General features: G+C 42.0%; 1 protein-coding gene across 2 annotated transcripts in view; it reads left to right on the top strand.

Moving 5' to 3' along the window:
• The window catches only part of LOC135903145 (malonate--CoA ligase ACSF3, mitochondrial-like), a 28,428-nt gene extending 8,207 nt beyond the window's left edge, over window positions 1–20,221 (top strand). Inside the window, exons 3-7 of one of the 2 annotated variants that reach the window (XM_065433552.1) lie at window positions 437–627; window positions 4,414–4,559; window positions 4,643–4,879; window positions 12,922–13,047; window positions 19,684–20,221. In XM_065433552.1, coding sequence (XP_065289624.1) covers window positions 437–627; window positions 4,414–4,559; window positions 4,643–4,879; window positions 12,922–13,047; window positions 19,684–19,928 — 945 coding nt within the window. In that variant the 3' untranslated portion in view covers window positions 19,929–20,221. The remainder of the gene's footprint in view (window positions 1–436; window positions 628–4,413; window positions 4,560–4,642; window positions 4,880–12,921; window positions 13,048–19,683) is intronic. The other variant, XM_065433553.2, reaches the window with a different exon arrangement.
• Window positions 20,222–21,180: the final 959 nt, after the last annotated feature.

Here is a 21,180-nt window from a genome sequence, read left to right as displayed (position 1 = left end):
TGACTGAATTTAACTAGCCCATGTCAGTGGAAACTGCATGAAATGTATATTTGGTGGGGTACAGATGAAAAAGTAGATTGGGATGATGGTCGCTTTTTTTGCTGCAACTGAGTACCCAATTTTGGATGTTTGACAAATCTGTAAAACTGCTGCCTTTTGTCTAATAGTAAACGCCCCTCGAATTTCCATTGGCCATCTAGTGAATATCCACGATTGCTTAGGGTTGAACGCAAAAATTTGTGTGCAAAGGTTTCTTTACACATACTGTACACTAGGTTGTCAAAATTAACCTGGAGCCCTCCACTATAGTAGCATTCATAACATGTGCTGCTTTGCAATGTAGAAGCTGTTTAATATTATTACGTAGACCTTGGATGTATGGTGTGAAATGAGTGTCTTTAAATGCTGGAGCTGCAGAGCAACATTAATTCTGCAGATAGCAACTGTTTTACAGGTATGGAACTATCTCATTGAACCTCCAACAAGAGGGCCTCGAATCAATGTTTATATGGCAGTCCCAACAATCTATGCAAAGCTTGTACAACATTACGACAAAATGTTTTCAAGCAGTGCTCCCTTCTCCAGAAGCAAAGAATTCATCCGTGCAGCTTGCACACAAAAAATCAGGTACAGACCATTGTTTGCTATGGCATTTATTTCATGTTAATTTATTTGCAATCCTAGCGTTGAGGCTCCTCGAATACTAATTATTGGTTAAGCCTGCACTGCTTTCTTTGTTCCTCATTTGCTTTTCTGCTTTCTCTTGGCTTGATATGACTGTCTTGCAAATGTAATAGTCTTGGATTTTGTCTACCTTCATTGCTTTGGTTTAAATATGTACTCTAGTAGGAAGTTAAAAAGTCAGCCAAGCCATTTCTTTAATAGTGTAACATTTGAAAATTAACTCTACGTGACATGCTTTGCAAAGCTCAAGTTCAGTGAGAGACTGCCACCTGTTGTGTGCCCTGCTGCAACTAACCTGAAAAATTATGCAGCAGACTCCCATTTCAACCATTTGACTGTTGTGTAGCAAGAAAGCACTTTGCATCACAGCATTAGGTTGATTTATCTATGGAAAACACTCTGGGAAGAGGCCCTAGCAGCTCCGGCATTGCACGTGCTGTTGCAAAAATTGTAAGGAATCGAGGCGCTTCGAGGCGCTGAGCATGGATTACCTTTATCTGTCAATTCAGCATCCTGGCCTAGAAGCATGAGGGGCGGGAATACTTGCTTATGAAAGCAAGTGTGAGAATTTCACCCATTGAACTTTTTTTATGGCCTGCAGAATAGCTTACAAAAAATTTTGAATTTGGCGTGCTAAATCATCACAAAATACAGGTAGGGTCCTTTGTTTTCAGCTAAACCGGATACTTTCCCATTTTTGCACCTCGAAGAAGGTTTATAACAATTAGTGTAAACACAATTTTTCCCCAAAGTTACACTCATTTGTAAAGGGTTAAGAATAAATTAAAAGAAAGTGTTGCAAATGCAACAACCATTGCATGATATGAATTGTTTTGCACTGACGCCATGACTCCCTTTCCCTTTTTTGCTCTTATATTCCATGCGCAGCATGAAATCGGGGACCTGACTTCAGACATGATTAAGCTGGGGTCTAAAGGGACGCCACAAGGGTCAGTCATATCCCCAACCCTCTTTAACCTAGTCATGATCGGTCTATCCCGGACACTCTGCTATTGACGGTATCAGTCATACCATGTACGCAGACAACGTTACCATCTGGTGTACGGGAGGTAGTGACGGACAGGTAGAGACGGCCCTGCAAGAGGCGGTTGATGCTACCGAGAGATACCTTGAGTCCACGGGCCTTCAGTGCTCACCGCACAAGTCAGAACTGCTACTTTATCGACCCAAGCGCAGAGGCCCGAAACCAAAGGGATGGAAGCCACTCGCCGAATGCGACATAAAACTGCGCACAAAAGACGGAGGCTATATTCCGAGGGTGGATGCTATCCGGATTCTCCGCATGATGGTAGAGTTGAGTGGTTCAAACAACCAGACAGTGCTGCGACTCACTAAGAAGACGGACAATGCCATCAGACTAATCAGAAGAGTGGCCAACCGGCAGCAAGGCCTCGGAGAAGATAACCTCGTGAGATTGGTACATGCGTTCGTAATGTGTCATTTCACTTACGTCGCGGCCATGCACAACTGGCAAAGATTGGAAAGGGATAAGCTCAATGCATTAATCAGGAAGGCAATCAAGAGAGCTCTCGGCCTCCCTGTATACACTCCCACGGAACGCTTACTTCAACTTGGCATGCATAACACGCTAGAGGAAATAGCGGAAGCACAGGAGAGGGCCCAGTTCATCAGGCTATCTACCACACCAGCTGAAAGGCACATCTTACAGGAGCTGGGCGTTCCTTCCAGAGTAATCAAAACAAAGTTCTGCAGCATCCCTCGAGAGCAGCGGGACCGCATCACTGTCGCGCCTATCCCACGAAACGTCCATCCAGAACACAACGTGGGAAGACGTCGGGCGCGCGCGAAAGCTCTCCTGGAAAAGGCTCATGAACGGGCTTCGCAGAACAGTTTCGTAGACGCAGCGCGCTACGCTGACGGACAGGCCTTCGGTGTAGTTAGCGTAAATCATGAAAGCCAAATAATGAACGCAATCTCGATTCGGACGACGTCCTCTGAAATCGCAGAGCAGGCTGCAATAGCGATGGCCTTATTGGACAACAAGAGGACATCAATTTACAGTGACTCCATATCAGCTGTTAGGGCATTTGCCAAAGGAACCATATCCGAGCTGGCCCTAGGGATATTAGGAAGCAAAGAAATCAAGCCACACACATTGATCTGGTTTCCAGCTCACATGGGACAGATCGAGGGTGCCCCGCCCAACCTCAACGAGTCGGCACACGGAGCTGCGCGAGGGATCATCAACCACGTAGCTACCGGGCAGCGTGACGCCGGGGGTACTGACCATCGGGACTCTCCTTCCTCGTACACCGAAATTATCAAGCACTTTTACTTGGCTCGGAGGATCTACCCCCTCCCACATTGCAAACTCAATAGACCTCAGGCTTTGACACTAAGGCTTCTACAGACGGGGGCATACCCAAACCCCCTACTTCTTCACAAGATGTACCCCGAAATTCAGACGACAAATGCATGCGCACTATGCAATGACTTGGCGAACTTACCTCACATGCTCTGGCGATGCCCCGCGTTACGCAGTGATGAAAGTAACACTTCTTCACGCTGGGATGCTGTCCTACACAGCCCCAACCTCGAAGAACAGTTATGGGCTGTCCAACGGGCCCGCGACGCAGCGGAGAGGCTCGGCCTCTCTGTCCCGACGTGGGAGCGGCCCGCTGCGCGCTAGGGCGCGCCCTAAAGGACCATAATAAAGTTTTTCATCCATCCATCCATCCATCCATGAAATATTTGAAGGTCTGCACCTTGTTGTTCATGTTTCTTACCTATCTGTCCCATCCTTCATGCTGTTTTAAATTTGGGAATCATATTAACATTATTAATGTATATGAATGTGATATATGCTTCCTTTTCACTTAACATTCAAACAAGAACCGGCATATGTAGTGTATTCAGCACCTTCCAGCCTTAAGTGAACACAAGCTTGTTGCCGTTGTAGCAGCTTGTGTAAACGATGGTAATGTGCTAGGAAGTGAACACAGGGCTGACATTGCTTTGCATTGCAAATGGTAGTTTTGATGCTAAAAAGTGTCTTCGCAATTAGGGTACGTAGGCCCCGGCAGGTCTAGGGTGAACACAATTCTCAGAATGCAAATGGTAATGCACATAAGAGCATCACACCTTTTGCATCATGTCCGCTACTATTTGTGCTTTTATCCCATGTTAATTTGCAGAAAACAAGGTGAACAAAAGATTGCCACACTTTGTCCATATTTGCTTTTGTTTGTGATTTCTTTAAAAAGTGCAAATAATGCCTGTCAACAATGATTTGTATAGATACGTTCATCACATGGCTTGTGAGCAGCTCTTTTTTATATGTTCCTGTGAGTACTCGCACTTCATTAAGTAGAACATTTATGTCCAAAAGGAGCCTGTGTTAATCATTTATGAAAAGTCCTCGGGAAACTCCCAAGCTTTGGGCTGCCAGACAACATGAACTGTGATTTTTTCCCTTGTTTTCCTCTTTAAAAATGGCATCATATTTTTACCCCTCATATTTTTACCCCTCCGATTTAAAAAAAAACCTGCAACTCGAAAATGAAGATCCTATACGTATTTTATTGCTTAATTTCAACCTGGCAGTGTTGGACTTGGAGATTTGTAGTGTTGATATGAAGATGGCAATTATTTTTTCAGCTCACTAGCGTTAAATAAATGTTAGCACATACTTGAGTGCAATGCTTGTAACATTTAGATACTGTGGATTGTTTTTGTTTCATCTGATAGGTTGATGGTGAGTGGGTCAGCATCACTTCCACTTCCTGTGTTTGAGCGCTGGAAAGAAATAACTGGGCATACATTACTGGAACGTTATGGAATGACAGAAATTGGAATGGCACTCACAAATCCTCTTCATGGAAGACGAAAACCTGGTAGGCACTGCACAAGATCCTTGAATATTGTTCTCGTAATAGCTTTTTTTTTTCTACATGGATTCTCTAACTTATTTTTTCAGGATGTGTAGGCAAGCCATTCCCAGGTGTCAAAGTCTGTCTTGCAAAGCCAAATGCCTATGCTGCAACAGGTTATGATGTGATTTTGACTGGCGATGAGTATGGAACTAAAGTTGTCAAAGGAAGTGAAAATGACTCTGGTGACCTTCTTGTAAAAGGGCCAAATGTCTTCAAGGAATACTGGAACAAACCAAAGGCTACTAAGGAGGCCTTTACAAGTGATGGCTGGTTTAAAACGGGTACGTTTAATGCACTGTTTTTGCCATTATTTGGGAGATTTTGTCATGTATCTGTCTCTTGCAAGTGATATTCTGTTATGAGAAGACCTGCAATTGATGAAACCAGTGTTTCTGGAGCCATCCTTAAACGTGGCGAACCTTAAAATTCAGTTTCTGTCGCACCACAGTAGTATGACATCATTATATAGTAGTTGTGCTGTGATGCTGTAAAATTTAAGGACAAATTGGTATTTCACATTTTGCTGCATGCTAAAATAAGAAACAACACTATCAAGGGCATCTTTTTATTATTGGAAGCACTATGTATGATGTATTTAACCTTTGCAGCTTCCTTGACCAAATATATCCCTATAGTATCACTCCCTATAGAAGTAAGAATATGAAGTAGACTCCTGCTAGCAATGAACGGAGTTAAGCAAAATTTTCAGACATGAAGAACAATGTGTAAAGGGTATGTTTCCCATAGAGACAGAAAAGAATATAGTCCACTTAAGACGAACGACTGGTTCGGTTAAATCAACTTAAACTTCCACTGCCGCCCTGATGTCTGCTGTTTGGATCAGCAAGAGACCCATATTGGTAGATTTGGAGGAGGTGACTGCTTGCCAGCCACACGAGAAGTGCATCGTGTTAATGTGGACATAAACAGCTGCATTAGCATCAATGATAGTGTGGAAGCCTGCAGGCTGATAATCATGGTGAGGGCACTGGCCAGGAGCCACAAGAACCAGCGATGTTCTCGCATGGTGCAGCTGATACTGCCCTGAATCCTTACAAGAATTTTTAGAGAGCATGAGGGCATTGAAGAGTTCTTGAGCAAGCTAGCTGAAGTGTCAGCTTTTGTGACAGCGCACAGAATTGCACAGTGCAGACAAGAAACTCAACAGCTTAACTAAGAGTGCATAAAGCAATACTTTGTATCATGTGAATCCAATAAATGGCTCTTCTTCTGGCTTTTGGTGTTAATGCTGTCTCATTTATCATTCTGTATCATGGATGTTTGGGTGCACCAGGAATAATATATTTTGAGTTTTCTGGATCACTTCTGTTAAAGGCCAACTGCAACAAAACTTTGGGTTGCAGAAAAAGCTTAGTTTCAGATAGTGTAGATACAGAGCAGCCTCCATGCGAAATTGTACACTTGAAATACTAGTGGATGCATCACAAAAGGCTTGCAAAAGGCTTGCAAAAGGTAGTATTTTTTATACCAAAACTGAAAAAAAAAATCATGCCGGCATTACCACTCACCAGAAGTGACACGTGACTTAACACGCAGCCCCTTGGCATGACCTTTGAGATTAGATACCCCCAGCAGTGCACTGAAACGTCTCGGAGGAGACGTGCTGGGACTTGCGTCAAGCTCGCTAACCGCCAACTGCACCTGCTGTCTGCTTAGGCACTATCTAAAGACTGCTAATAAGAAAATTAGACAATTACCAGCCCTGCAGCTCTGCCACGATTACTTCAGTAGTAGACAGTTTTAAAATAGTGTTCAGCGCCTTATGTACATTAAGCATAAGCCCTTTGCTGGACGCTATGAAGCACATCTTTAGATATGGGACCACAAAGAGAATAGTAAAAGGCAGGGCACTGTCTGGTGCCTTGTGTCGAACATGTCCAAACCAAGACCGTCTATTAGCAACCATCCTGCCGTTTTTGTGCCAGGCTATCTTGTCAGCCCTATGGACACCTGATTCTCACCTAATTTCATAAATCGAATGTGCTAGGCGCTATTAACTGGTATTTCAGGTGGGCTTAGAGGAAGCAAGAGCTTATTTCACAATTAATTGGTGATCCTTGATAGTGAGAGTGCAGCCATTGAGGAAATCGCACTGAAGCAGAAGCAGCAAATGCCATCATGTTTCACGTTTCCTTGCGTACGTAAAGATTATGTACATTGAACTGGCCAAATGTATGTTAACCTAGCATACATGAGCCGCAGAATCCTAATAGCTTACGAAGCAAGCACAGTAAGGATGATGTTATTTCTTTGCATACCTAAGGCATTTGTTTGCTTGAAAATGCTATTCTAAAGCTTTCTAGTATATATTACTCGTTTATAACCAACTTAGCCAAATTAATATTTCGTTGCAGCTGGCCTTTAATGCAAACTTCTGAAAGCCAAACATATTTTCACAGTTCCTTCAAGTTCATCTTAACAGAAGTCTACTGTAGTTACTTCCAAAGTTTTATAAATTATGCAAGTTTCTCTGAAAGTAAGATAAGCTGTTTTAAACCCAGAAGTAACATTTCAAGGGGCACTGAAGAGGAACAATAAATCACTTTAGACTGGTAGGGTATTCTCTCAAAACTCTTAATTTCATTCATTTGGACTGAAAAAATGTGAATTAATACTGGACATAATGTAGGCCGAACTTCTCTTGAGTTTGGTGCTGAAGTCACGGTGCCTGTAGGTCAGTGTGGTGCGGATTTAAAGGTATTTTCTCATATTTCGTGTCATTTTGTTTAAGAAATGTTTTTGAAACCTGTTAGGTTGAGTCTGATTCTTGAGTCTGATTTTTTTTTTTATTTGATGCAATGTAGACATTGTTTACCGATAAGCAAATCGCTAGACGCGACAAGACACTCAAAATCCTTGATGTTGTGCCAAGCTGGTGCGGGGATTTCAAGGCAGCGTTACCACCAGTCCTGTTTTTGCCTCTTTAACAGCTTAATGTGCTTCCTCTTGTGGTAAGACTGGTTATTTTGTTATTGCTGAAACATTATTTATTGATGCAGCTTAATATTCCTCTTAAGTATCCTTTGAAGAACATGTCATGATCATGCATTGAGGATGCAATACAGATAAATTTTAGACATGGTCAAACAGCTCATAATAACTTTATATTTTATATTTAGTTGAATTTTGTCATGGTATTTTGTAATTTCAATGGGCACTTGCAAGTTCCAGTATATCCTAGTCATGTTATCCTGTCTCCGAACAGATTTGTACATCTTTGGGCAAAAAAAAAAAGTTTCTTCAATGTAAAAAGGCTTGACCCGCCATGGTTGCTTAGTGGCTATGGTGTTGGGCTGCTAAGCACGAGGTCACAGGATCGAATCCCGGCCACTGCGGCTGCATATCGATGGGGGCGAAATGTGAAAACACTCGTGTACTTAGATTTAGGTGCGCCTTAAAAAACCCCAGGTGGTCCAAATTTCCAGAGTCTCCCACTACAGCATGCCTCATAATCAGATCGTGGTTTTGGCACGTAAAACCCCATAATTTTTTTTAAAAGAGGCTTGGTTATTTGCAGGAACAATCAGATTAAGTGAATATGCAATCAGCCACTGTTCTGTATTCTAATGAATGAAAAAGTGCGTCTTCACATTGTGTGGCAAAGCTAGATTATAAGACCAATTGCAGTCCATTTTAGTGATGCAGTCCATGCTGTAGAAATAAGTTTTTGTCAGAACTGCGGTGGTTCTCAGGAAGTGCACTATAGCACTTAACAACCTGATTTGTATTAGTATGCTACTTTTGGGAGTTATAATACTGCAGAATTGCAGCCAGCTATTGTTCGGGGCTTATTTGTTTACTGCAACACCCAGAGGTGTGCAAATATCAATTTTCTAAACCAAATCGAGTACTTTTTGGATAGTGCAAGAAACGCTTAGAATGCCAAATAGTTTTCAAATGATGAGAAACCGTATTTGCCCTTAATATAAAACAATGTTCACACAGTATATTGTCAACATTAGCGAGCTTCAGTCACTACATTGCACATTATGAGGCATTTATTAAATGTGCATATGACCCATTAGGAACAAATGAGTATATTGTGCACATACTCGCGACTCTTTGGTGAGTGCGAATGGTAGTAGTTTAGGCAGAAAAGTTTGGCTCGCTGAGCGATGCATAGCATGCTCCATTACGTACCGCTCTCTCTCTCTCTCTTTTGTCAAGTGCAGGCACCGCGGGGGGGGGGGGGGGTGAAATTTATCACACTCTTGGTCCAATTTTAGGGTTCATCGCTCACAGTTGATGATTGAAATTACTCGATTCAAAGACTAAATCGAATTTGATGATATTTGATCTGTTATTTGACATTTTTTGTTATTTGCAATTTGCTGAAAGAAAACCTAAGCACTGTCACCAGCTGCAATAAGATTTTCCCAAAATTGCTCGTCGTAAATTTGGAAACAGTAAGCTGAGGAATGGAATTGTACTTGTTTTGAAGGCGATCTGAGATTTCTTGAACACTGCCTGGCTTTAGTTTTGCAATAATAATGCATGCTTTAAGCTAATAATTCAAAGTTAATGAGTTATAGTTGGTTTGCTGGATAGTTTCTTTTTTACTTTGCTTTTGGATTTGAACTGCCATGTTACCTTTGCTGTATTGTAGTAAGGAATTTTTTTAATCAGCACTTGGACATGTGCTATACCTGCGGACAACTTTCTCTGGAAGTGAAAGGAAAGCTACTAAACTGGAGTTTCTGGTCATGTTTTGCTGCACCAAGTAGTCCAGCAACATTTGAGAGTGTTTTTGGTTTCTTAGAGCAAATATCGAATCAGTGTAGCTTTATGTGCAATGGTTTTGCATTTGCCCAGGCACAGAAGGAAAAAGCAGCAAAGTAAGTCAAATGTTACACTCAGTGGTATGTTTTGTCCTATTTTGGTGTTGCAAATAAGCTGTTTTTCTTTTCTCTTCCCCGCCTTAAACTAATTCAGATGAAAAAGTGGGACCTTCTTCAAAAGCGCTCTCTTTTGTGCGCGCTTTGCCTCCGTAGCTTTCCCTTCGTTGCCGCAGAAAGTTGTCTGCGAGTGTAAGTCACAAGGGTGAAAACTCAAGCTGTAAATTTCTTATATAGGTTTGTGAACATGTGTGAACTAACAAAGCAGTGTAGCTGTAGTACCATCCTGTTCCACAATATATGAAGTGTACCATAAACAACTTACTCAACTGCATCCACATCTAATTTTTCAAACCACATCACTAACAATGCTAACCGCACGCTTGGTTACCTCCATCGCAATTTCTCTATGGCACCTGCTAACTTAAAGCTACTTCTGTACAGAACACTAATACGTCCTAAGCTTGAATATGCCTCTTCTGTATGGGACCCCAGCTTAGATTACTTAACAAATGCAATAGAATCTATACAAAATCGTAGCGCATGTTTCATTCTTACTAACTATTCTTGGACATCAAGCGTAACATCTATGAAGGCTACTTTAAACCTCCCTCTCTTCTTATCCCGTTGGAAGTTAGCACACTTATCACTGCTGCACAAAATTTATTACTATAATCTGGAATTAAAACATGAACTATTGTCCGAACCTGCATACATATCATCTCGTACTGACCATCACCATAAATTAAGCGTTCCAGACTGTCGCACGAACCTATTTTTTTATTCATTTATTCCTAACACTACCAATGAATGGAATCATCTGCCGGCCTCAATTGTTAACATAACTGATACATCTGCTTTTAGATCTACTATTGAAGAATACTTTTGTTAATCTGCACTTTCGTTTTTTTTTTATTATTGATATTATGCCCTGTTATCTGAACATGCTCTGTATTTCGTTCCACTCCCTTCTGTAACACCTTTGGGCCTTGAAGGTACAATAAATAAACTGCTATGCACATATGTTGGAACCTGACAATAGCACAGCAGTTTTTCATTTCAGCTTCTATCTTGTCAACTTTCATCATCCTTAGTTTAGATGTAGCTTAGTGTGTTATGCAAAGCCCTTCTTGTGGTTACACCCACGGGTTAGGCTGCTGCCATTTCCTGAGCACACATATTGAATGCTATTGATTCTATCCGTCTCCTCTTCCCTCTCTTACCCGCCGTGGTTGCTCAGTGGCTGTGGTGTTGGGCTGCTGAGCACGAGGTCGCGGGATCGAATTCCAGCCATGGCGGCCGCATTTCAATGAGGGCGAAATGCGAAAACACCCGTGTACTTAGATTTACGTGCACGTTAAAGAACCCCAGATGGTCGAAATTTCCGTAGTCCTCCACTACGGCATGCCTCATAATCAAAAAGTGGTTTTAGCACTAAAACCCCATAATTTCTTCTCTCTCTTGAATTGAGGTGATCACAGGGCGTATTTGACGCATCTGTAATTTGATAAAGATGTACCAATTTAAGACAAGACTGAAATCCCTCTGGCAGAAAGTCTCTAGAATCCAACATATAGGATGTACAGGCTCACTCACTGTTATTAGACACATCTTTAACATTCAAGCATGCGTAACAGCTTGTGTTTGGAATGTAGGCATACAGATAAATTTTTTACAAATATATATGCCTTTGGCATCATATTGGAAGGTTTTTTTTCCCCCATAAAGTCAAAGAAATGTTTTAGTTATATTAAATACTTATTTGCTTCTTATAAGAGTGGAAAACCCTTTGCTTGCCATTATTGCTTGCTTTACCTTGTAAAAAAGTACTTGTAAAGGTCATTGCCCTCATTAAAGCTAAGGACAATGGTTTTCTGGCCTTATGCTCCATGGGCTTAATTTTCTTCAAATATCAAATACTCCCATGACACTTCGCAATACAGTGTAGAACAGCATTGTAGCACGAAGTATGTTATACCAATTTGCTCAATTGCACACCATATTCAACTTTCATGATCTGTGTAACTTGTAAGCAGCCCATATATTCATGTTATATTTCTGCATGAAAATGACCACTTCATGATCATAATATTCTTGTAGCTGTGAGAGAGATTGTGGAAGCAAGTAACCAATGTATAGAGCTGAACAAAATTACTGTGAAGCCATAATTACTGTGCACTTTTATGTCTGTTATCATAATCATGAACCTTGATGCTTGTAAATAACTGCAGAGCAACATGTTCAGTTAGCAAAGTGCTGAAAGCAAATCCTATGCTATTCTGAAATTTAATTAATATATTGGGGCTACAAATATATAGTGCTGATGACAAACTATAGTTGTAATGTGACCAAGAGGCTTCTTGCCATGATGTATTGAAAATGGCTGAGTGGTACTCCTAGCAAAGAAGTTGGTAACTTCACATGCCCAGAAAGGTCAGAAGTGCCAGGTATAAAGGGGCAGTGGGAGCAAGGTGTGGGCAGCAATGGCTGTTTGCCCAACAGAGCAATCCTTGTCAAGAAAACCTTCAAAGGAAAGACCACCCTCACCAGGTTTGGCCATTTTTAACAAACAAGTGCATCATATCCTTCACACACTGATGATTGTATATTGTAGCACTGCGCGCCAATGAACACAGCTGAAATTTTTAGACCAAACTCAGCACATCCTCTGTCTTAAGGCAGCACCGCTCCCAGCCAGAGAAGTTGGGTGACACACACAAATGACGTGATGTAGGACGCAGTCCTAGCAACGTCGCTCACTGTGACATGTTACTTCGGTAAATTGTACAATGTGGAACGTGCAACGCCACCACTGGAAATGCGCTGCACAGCAAAAAGAAAGAGATGGAAGAAAAAAAAATCAAGGCGGGGCTGGTCACATGAACCTGACGCTGCCCCTGGGCTCCGGTGTGGAAGAAGAAGGGAAAGGAATGTCACTTGCAGGTGCTACACGAGGCAGAGAGTGTCTGTTGGCAGTCATGCCCACCTCCTGGCGGTATGGTGACAGGAAATTCTATTTCTTCCATCTCCTCCAATAACAAACCGATTACAAAAAATTCGTATGGTAAAAGGATCCCTAGATGGCATTTTAGAACTTATAGTGTATAGCTAAAATTTGCAATGGTGTCTGGGGAGGGGCCCTTTAAGGGGGTCACCCCTCGTGCCACCCACTTCAGACACTGCAGATATGGTGCATAATTAGTAAAATGTAACTTTGTTGTACAATTAAAATTTGATGCCAGGCATTGTTTTGTATTGAATTAAAGCATCCCCTTTCTGCCAGTGACTTTGCACAGTGCTGCTGATATATGCAAGTTGTGGTGCATTTGCTGAATGACAGACATGGATAAGCACTAGATTTATTTTTGCGTGAACATGAATAGCAGCTATTGCTTTTGGTATGCCCTATGATTTCAGTTCCTTAAGGAAATAGTCTTTATTCTTTTCCTTGCTTGTTGATTTCCTAGGAGACACTGCTGAATACAGAGATGGAGCATACAGGATCCTGGGTCGCACATCATCAGACATTATCAAAAGTGGGGGCTACAAGATTAGTGCTTTGGATGTAGAACGTCACCTTCTAGCACACCCAGGTAACATTGCTGAACTGTTTGTAAAGTGACTGTTGCAAGGTGCAGCAGTTTCACACTCTTGAGTACTTATCCAAAAGCAGAGCTTCGTAGTGTGCACTAATAGCTGCCTTGACTTTTGCTGTGCATCTGTTGTGATGCAGTGCACTTCAAAAGGCAATATGTTATAGTGGCATTGTCAGTAATGTTGCCGGAATTTGGATATCATCATGAGTTTTCTGCATTGCCATGTTGCTGTGGATGTCGGATCTGTAAGCAGATGTGTAGCCTTTTTTTGGTGCTGTTATGTAGAAACCATGGAAAATAACAGAATAATAGTTCGAGTGCACAGGGAATATGCTACACATTTGTGGTTAGCTTTTTTTAGAAGCTTGCAACCCTTTAAAGAGGCACTAAAACTTTTTTGCACACAGTTGGAAAAGGTTTCCGATTTGTAGACAATACTGCTGTGAATGTGCGAATCAGATGTTATTCTGCATGCATGCAGTAGGAAACTTACAATATTACATTGTTTGCTCTCTCTTGCGGCTCCCTTAAACCCCTATGATTGTTTGTTTTCCCTGCCTTATGCAATGTCAGTGATGATGCTACAGCAGGCTCGTGACAGCCCATAGATGCCAGCCATTGGGCAATCATTTGTGGCCACGAATTACTCATGAGCACGAGCTTGCACATGCATGCACACTCTTCCAGGTATTCTAGTAAATGGAGAAGCTTAACACATCCCACCTGTCCTGCACAGCTCCTTTGTCACCCTCAGGTGCTTATGTCAGATGCCAGTGTCAAAGATTTGCCACAAGGAGAAGAAAAAAAAAGCAATGGGCATGGCACAGCACAACACAGGAGTTGAGGAGGAACAGGGAAAGTAAACATTGCACTCATCATGTCTCCGTTCATATTTGGTTCTTTTTTTAAAAACTTTTTTCAGGAATAAAATCCTTGAAGATAATCATACTCATGCCAGCCTGTTCCTAAGTTAAAAAAAGATTGTTTCAGTGCACTTATAATGCAGCTTGTCCAGAAAGTGTTCTGCATGTTGGCGAGTTATGGAAAGTGCAAAATGTTGAAAAAGAAAGTTCAAGCAGTAGAATGTTGTAATATATTTTTGTAGAAGGGCAACAAACTTGTGTGATGGTTTGACCTACCAGCACAAATTACTGAAGGAGTGTGGTGGGTGATCATGTGCATGAATAAGGCATGGACTTCAGTGCACAAAATGGAGGTATGTGAAAGAAGCATATAAAAGAACAGGCTTAATGCAATTATAACAACGGAAACCAAGTAAGAAAGTGTTCCTGTGAGTGGTATTTACATTAACCAAAGATATAAAAGGTTGGAAAAGTTGTGCATGTTTACTTGCCTGCATGTGACGAGCCATGTCAATTATTGCAATAGTCTTGAACATAATTGCTGGTAGTACTGGTAACTGAACAGTAACAACTCACAAGTTTGAGCATAAGGCAAAAGACTTAGATGGATCATGGGTCAAAAACATTTATTGTCTGGCATTATGGCACCAAAATTCAAGCGAACCAACTTGGAGAGAGCGCCAGTTTGGAGGTATGGGCGAACCATGTCTCTAAGGACGTGCACACTTTCTTAGCCACAATAAATTTTTTTCCACCGTGTACTGTGGTAAACATTGCAAGATTTGGATACACTTGATTGTCAATAGGACTTTGTCAGACAGTGCTTGATTTGAAAAAGAGATGAAATCAAAGGTGAAGACGGTATTGTGTGGCTATCTGTTATTGTTAAGGGGGTATGGTAGGGTAAATGCGTTATCTTCGTTTCAGCTTTATATCTCAGCAACTGTTTCATATTTTATTTTGAAATCTTGCATGTTGAATAAGAATGCTTATCGGCTTCATTTGATGTAACTTTTTTTCACTGAAGCCTTTTTTGTTTGTTTTTTTCTGCCTGAGAACCAAATATTAGGCTGGGGTGCTACATTAAATGTACCTTTTTTCAGAAACAAAAATAGTATGACCGTGAAATTTTGCACAATAATTCCACGTGATAGTGGCTTTAAACTGAACCTAAAAGAAATTGGGTTTCTGCAATCATCTCACAAGAAAAAAATATTGCCCTCACTTTTCACCTACTTTGAGCGAGCCTTTCCAATTTTGTTTTCCAAAATTATAACTCAAACAGTTTTTCAAAGTTTTAGGTTAAGACTATTTGCAAGGGATTTCAGTATAATCTCAAAAAATTTCAGCGTAAATTTCAGCGTAATCGGCAGCATAGCTTTCCAGAAAAATTGCATCAAAGTTAGAAAATTTTTAAATAAGTGATATTGAGAAAAATGCCATTTCATGTTCATTTTTAAATACCACGAGACACAGTTTTTTGGCACCATTCTTTAAATGGCTTTGAGAACTCCTGCGCGCTCGCCACTGTAAGGCTTTTGCTCTGCAAAGTGTGTATTACTTTTTAGTAATGAAATAAAACAAAAGTTTTTTTGATGGAAAACAATATTCAACAAACCCTCGTATCCATAATTCTTAAATACCAGAAGGAGCGGTTTCTGGTGCCATTTCTAAATAGCTTTGGGTGCTTTTACGCGTTTGCCACTGCACAGTTTTGCTCCGCATAGTGTGTATTATTTTTCATTAATAAAATTATTATTATTATTATTTTTTGTTACCCTACCATCGCCACCTTAGGGCTCTGTCACACATGTTGAAGTCATCATTGGCATATTCTTTGTGAGAATGTCACACAGGTCCTTTACTTGGTTCAGTCTTTATGATCTATTTATGTTACTACAGGTCTAACTACCACAAAAGTTCACACTCTGCATTTCCACCTTTCTTTTTTGTGTCTCGTGGTATCACGTAACTCCTATCTTTCATTCAGCTTTCCACAACATTGAAAATATACTCAACTTTAGAATGTGTTCTTGGCTTCATGAGTCTTTTCATTTAGTAGATTTTGAAGTGACCTGAGGTGGCACACTGTTTAAATGCACACATATTGTTGGAAATGTGAAGAGCAGCTTGATGATGATGGTGCAGCCGTAATGGTAAAAGTTGTTAGTATAATTTCCTACCCCAAAATCCATTGTTAGTAAATGATGGCAAGCATCTTGTGGCCAGTTCTTATCACTGTTTCTTGGTGATCCAACAATTTACAGACAGATTATTATGAATTAGGTAAAGAGCATGTCACTAAACAGATCATGCCATATTTTAAGGTTAATTCATTAGACAAAACTTTCTTATTTTCATCTGTTGTTGGGAAGTGCCACACCACTTAATTGGGCCTGTGCTCACACAGCTATCTACCTAATTTTGTCCCGCCGCCATGACCCAATAGTTTGTTTTAGGCCAGATCCAGATTTTTTCTTTTAATGTGATAGCATTTAGCAGGATACCCCTTGGACATTGCGGTTAGTATTGGTGCGGAACAGACAGCTGTCACAAAACCAAGGAGTGGAGGAGGCGAGGCATTAGCATGACGTGTTAACTGGATACTCACGAGAAAATAAGTTGAGCTGTATTAGTGAATTGCCCTTAACAATATCAGAGCTTATCAGGCTTTCTCACTTAATGTGTGAGAAGGCCTGATAAGCCAGAAAAGACATTAAAGTGAAAGACTGATGGTGATGTCGCCTTCGAGTTTGGCACCAGCTCAAGCCTATTTAATCATTAATTGGTAAAGATAGACTATGTTGCATTCTAAGGAAGCCAAAACTTAAACTTGGGAAGTTTTGGTAACATTTACTGTGCCACAGAGGCCCAAATATGAGGAAATACTTTGCAGTCCACGATGTCACACTGATTTACCAGCTATGTGGTTTTCACGTGAAATTCAAGGAACAAAACTTAGGCCTTCATTTTCTCTTTTAGTAATCAACCTCTTATGTGAAATAAATGAAAATAGAGCTTTTAAAGAATAGTCTATCAGTCCTGATTTAGTGTTTCTGTTTAGTGTCCCTTTAAGGAATGTCACAGGTCACATGGAAAGAAGAAGGGCAGCAGCAGGGTGGTCAAAACTCGGTGCCAACTCTTGCACAGCTGCGCTGGCAGAACACCTGGAGATGATAGCACAATGGAGAGGAAGGAGATATAACAGATGAGAGAGCATTGCACAATACTGATTGAATTGCAGCAACCGATCAAGCGAACACTGAATGCATGTTGGGAATGTTGGTACATGTCCACGGTGTCGCATAATTTTGTGCACATTAACAAAAATAGGAATGCTGTGCAGGGCTGCGATATTGTAGCAATGCATTCTTGCAATGCTAATGCCTCTTCACACTTTTTTGCATTTGTGAGTGGTCAGAGTGGTACTCCACCTGGGATAGAGTGCTGCTCTGGCTACTCTCACGAGTGTCGACAAATAAAAGAGACGACAAAATAAAATAAATAGTGAAAGCATCAAGAAGAATTGGACAGGATATGGACCATACTTACTTGCATATAGGTTGAACACGAATATAGGTTGACCCCTATCTCTTTAGAAAAACGAAAAACTTTTAACATGACACACCTTTATTTACCACAAGCTCAGCTACTAAATCGTGCATGTTGATGCCACAAGCCGCATCCTTGTCAGAACTGCCAGAGAGGTCATCCTCATCAGATGCTTCGTAGGCCATCCTTGCAACACCGAATGACAACATCCCTAGTGCCGTTGGGTGCTTTGGATATGCAGTATGTTTAAACTCGGTCCGGATAATCTCCCAACTGGGTTTACAGTGGTGTGCGGTGAAGAATCTCAATTACCTTGGTAGTTTTGCAGACTTTGTTTAAGAATATAGGTCGAGATTCTTTGGTCATGACTATACGTCAATTCCGCATTTTGGGTAACATTCCCGGAAAACAAAGGTCAACCTATATGCAAATATAGGTTGACCATAACTTTCCGCTTTGGCTGCACAGTGTTGTGGGTTCGATTCACATCGCCGCCGGGCACCCGCTGGTTCAAATGGGCACAAGTGTACCCCGGCCTGGCGTTCGGCTTCCTTCAGGGGTGAAACACTTGGGCAAAGAGCCTGCGCTCTAAGTTCCTGTCAACTCTCGTGAGCACAAAAAAAAGTAATGTTTGGGCCGCTCCCGTGGCGGCAATTTCTCACGTGGCACCCCAAATGCACCTATTGAGGTAGGGACACCTTCGTGTTGGAGACAAACACCCCTTTCCAAGCATTGGCTCCATAATGGCTGAGCACCAGGCTAGGAGTGCGCTTGTAGCTATTTTACTGGTAGGTACCCGGTGGCAGCACTTGCCTCCCACAGCCACGGTGGATGCTCTTTAACAGGGCCGTCTGTGGTCACCCATGAAAGGTAGTTACCCTGAAGAGAGCAAAAAATTCATGCAGATGTCGGGTGGGCAGCCATCGCATGAAAGGCGCCTAAATGAGATCACTTTAGTCACTCAATTGTAGCATGGGTGAGGACCCATTAGTTGCATCACTTTTTTTTTTTTTAAACAAAACCATTCTTATTTACTGCATAAACGTACCTAAAGCGGGAGGACCACGAAACGGCCCGGTCGGCATCTTGCAGCCGCAGCATACTTTCACCGCGGCCTCCAGCAGAGGTGTACCAAACAGTTCAGCAAGAACTGGTAGGTAACGTCGAGTCCCTCCGGGGTGAGCGCCACCTGGTATCCTGGTGGCGTGGACATGCCGCTGCGACTGCGCTGCCCTGTGGTGCAACCGAAATGTGGCCGCGGCTGTGGAGTGGAGGCAGCGGTTCCCTGCCAAGACACGCCTAGAATATTGTGGCCTCCACGCTCCCGACCACTCGCATCAACACTGCAATCCTGGTGTCCTGGTGGTGTGGCCATGCCGGTGCGACTGCGCTGCCCTGTGGTGCAACCGAAACGTGGCCGCGGAGTGCAGGCTGCTGTCACTGGTGTCCTGGTTGCGTGGCCATGCCGCTGCGACTGCGCTGCCCTGTGGTGCAACCGAGACGTGGCCGCGGCTGTGGAGTGGAGGCTGCAGTTGCTTGCCCAGACGCACCTGGAATGTTGTCGCCGCCACCGTGGAACTTATACGGCTCAACAACGCGATCATGTTGGCCAGGTGGTGCTGCTCGGCGTAGTGTCGTCGGCGCTCAGAGCGACTCATTCGAATGGTCGATTTAAAGACAGGTGCAGCACGCGGCTCGTAGCCTGGCTGGCCGGGTATGATCTCACTCTCCCAGTCCTCCATGATCCGCTCAAACCCAGCGCACATTGATGTAACAGTATTACCTTATTACTTTGGGAGAGTTGTATTAGTTGTCACTTTGGCTTTAATAGAGTGCTCCAAAATGATACAATATTTGGCTGATATTTATCATTCTACATCAAACAGCTGATATATTTTTTTCTATCAATTTTATGTGCATGTGATATGTCATATATGTTTACATATGTAGAAATTGTAATTTTAGATATATTTTGCATACCTGTAGTGACATACATAGCACGTTGTAGGACTTGGAAACCTGCACAGAAAAGTTGTCTTTTCTCTCAAATTTGTGGCCACCCTGTACATCAATGACAGTTAGTGCTGAACAATAACATGTTCAAAAATGGCGCTTTTTTTCCCTAGTCAATAACTGGTGCTGCCCTAGGGCATCAGCACCCAAAGAATTTCTTTCGTGAATGCAGCTGTATGACAAGTTCTCTACTGTATTCTTGCAGATATCCAAGACTGTGTTGTGGTTGGCCTGCCAGACATTACCTGGGGTGAGAAGGTGGCATGTGCAGTCGCTCTGCGAGACTCGGCAACTGAACTAACTCTACAGGAGCTGCGTGAATGGAGCAAAGCTCGAATGGAAGCAGCCATGATTCCAGTGTTACTGCAGGTTGTTCAAGAAATACCACGAAATGCTATGGGCAAAGTGAACAAGAAGGATATTGTGTCTAAACTTTTTGCAAGTTCTTAGTACAATGTTAATTTCTACGTTTGTATGTTAGTTTTATGCATTATTGAATGTGATGGCATATTTTACAGCATAAAATGCATGTTCACCCAAGAACAAACAAAAAATCACAGGGCGCATTGTGCACGTGTGATGAATTTTTTAATTTAAAACGTGTAGCCATGTGATGCAGTTGGTAGGGTTTGGTAATCTTGTCAAGTTCAAGCTCTGCACATATCAAGCTGCTGCTGTGTAGTGGCAATGCCAAGTGATGCCAGACAAGGTGTAGTTTTGGAATAAAGGTTTTCTTTTGTTTACTTGTGTGTGTGGTCTTTGCAACAAACATTTCTCTTGCCAGCTCTTTGCAATGACAAAACTCATTTATCCAGAATGCAGGTGGTGCCGCTTTCCAGAAGCAGCTCTCTCAAAATGACTTCCTTCAGCATGCCTTGCCAGATGGGCCATCTGCCACAACTCTTACTTCTTTCTGTGCACTGCATTATGTTGCACTTCCTTACACAAAGGGATGTATTATCACATGCTTTCTTGCCTACCACAGCTGTCTTCTTCGCACAAAGGGAACCAAGCTAACCTGTGTACATTTTGGAAGAAAACCATCCTGATCCAGCAAGTTCTGAGAAATGGCACAAACTCTAGCGCTTTCTGCTTTCATGCTCAGGACAACTGCTTGCAAAGTAGGTGCGGTATCTTTATAAAAATTATGCCAATACTGAGCATTCAAGGCTGGACTGTTTGAGGCTTCGGAGCACAGTGCATCCTATATAACTCTTCTACCATGGGGCTTGCTATTAAGAAGCTTACAATAAATATGCAAATCAATTTGTTATTGTACTTTTAGGACCAGCTCTGGCAAAAGTTAATGGCTGTTCCACAGTGGTTAATCCCCACATGGACTTACCGTGGTTGCTTAGTAGCTATGGGGCTGCGCTGCTAAGCTTGAGGTCGCGGGATCAAATCCTGAACACGGCAGCCCCATTTTGATGGGCGGCGAAATGCAAAAAGAGCCGTGTACTTAGATTTTGGTGCACATTAAAGAATCCCAGATGGTTAAAATTAATCTGGATTACCCCACTACAGTGTGCCTCTTAATCAGATAGCAGTTCTGGCATGTAAAATGCCATAATTTAATTTTGTAGTTCCCACATTTGTACAATTTCTGCAGCAATATATTGAGTTGTGTACTATAAATTTAAGCACGGAGTTCTCAATGTCACTACAATATACACAACCAACATCTGTAAATTCAACTGTTTCA

This window comes from Dermacentor albipictus, chromosome 1 (assembly GCF_038994185.2).
Source record: "Dermacentor albipictus isolate Rhodes 1998 colony chromosome 1, USDA_Dalb.pri_finalv2, whole genome shotgun sequence".
Lineage (NCBI taxonomy): Eukaryota > Metazoa > Arthropoda > Arachnida > Ixodida > Ixodidae > Dermacentor > Dermacentor albipictus.
This window is presented reverse-complemented; position numbering and strand designations above follow the sequence as displayed.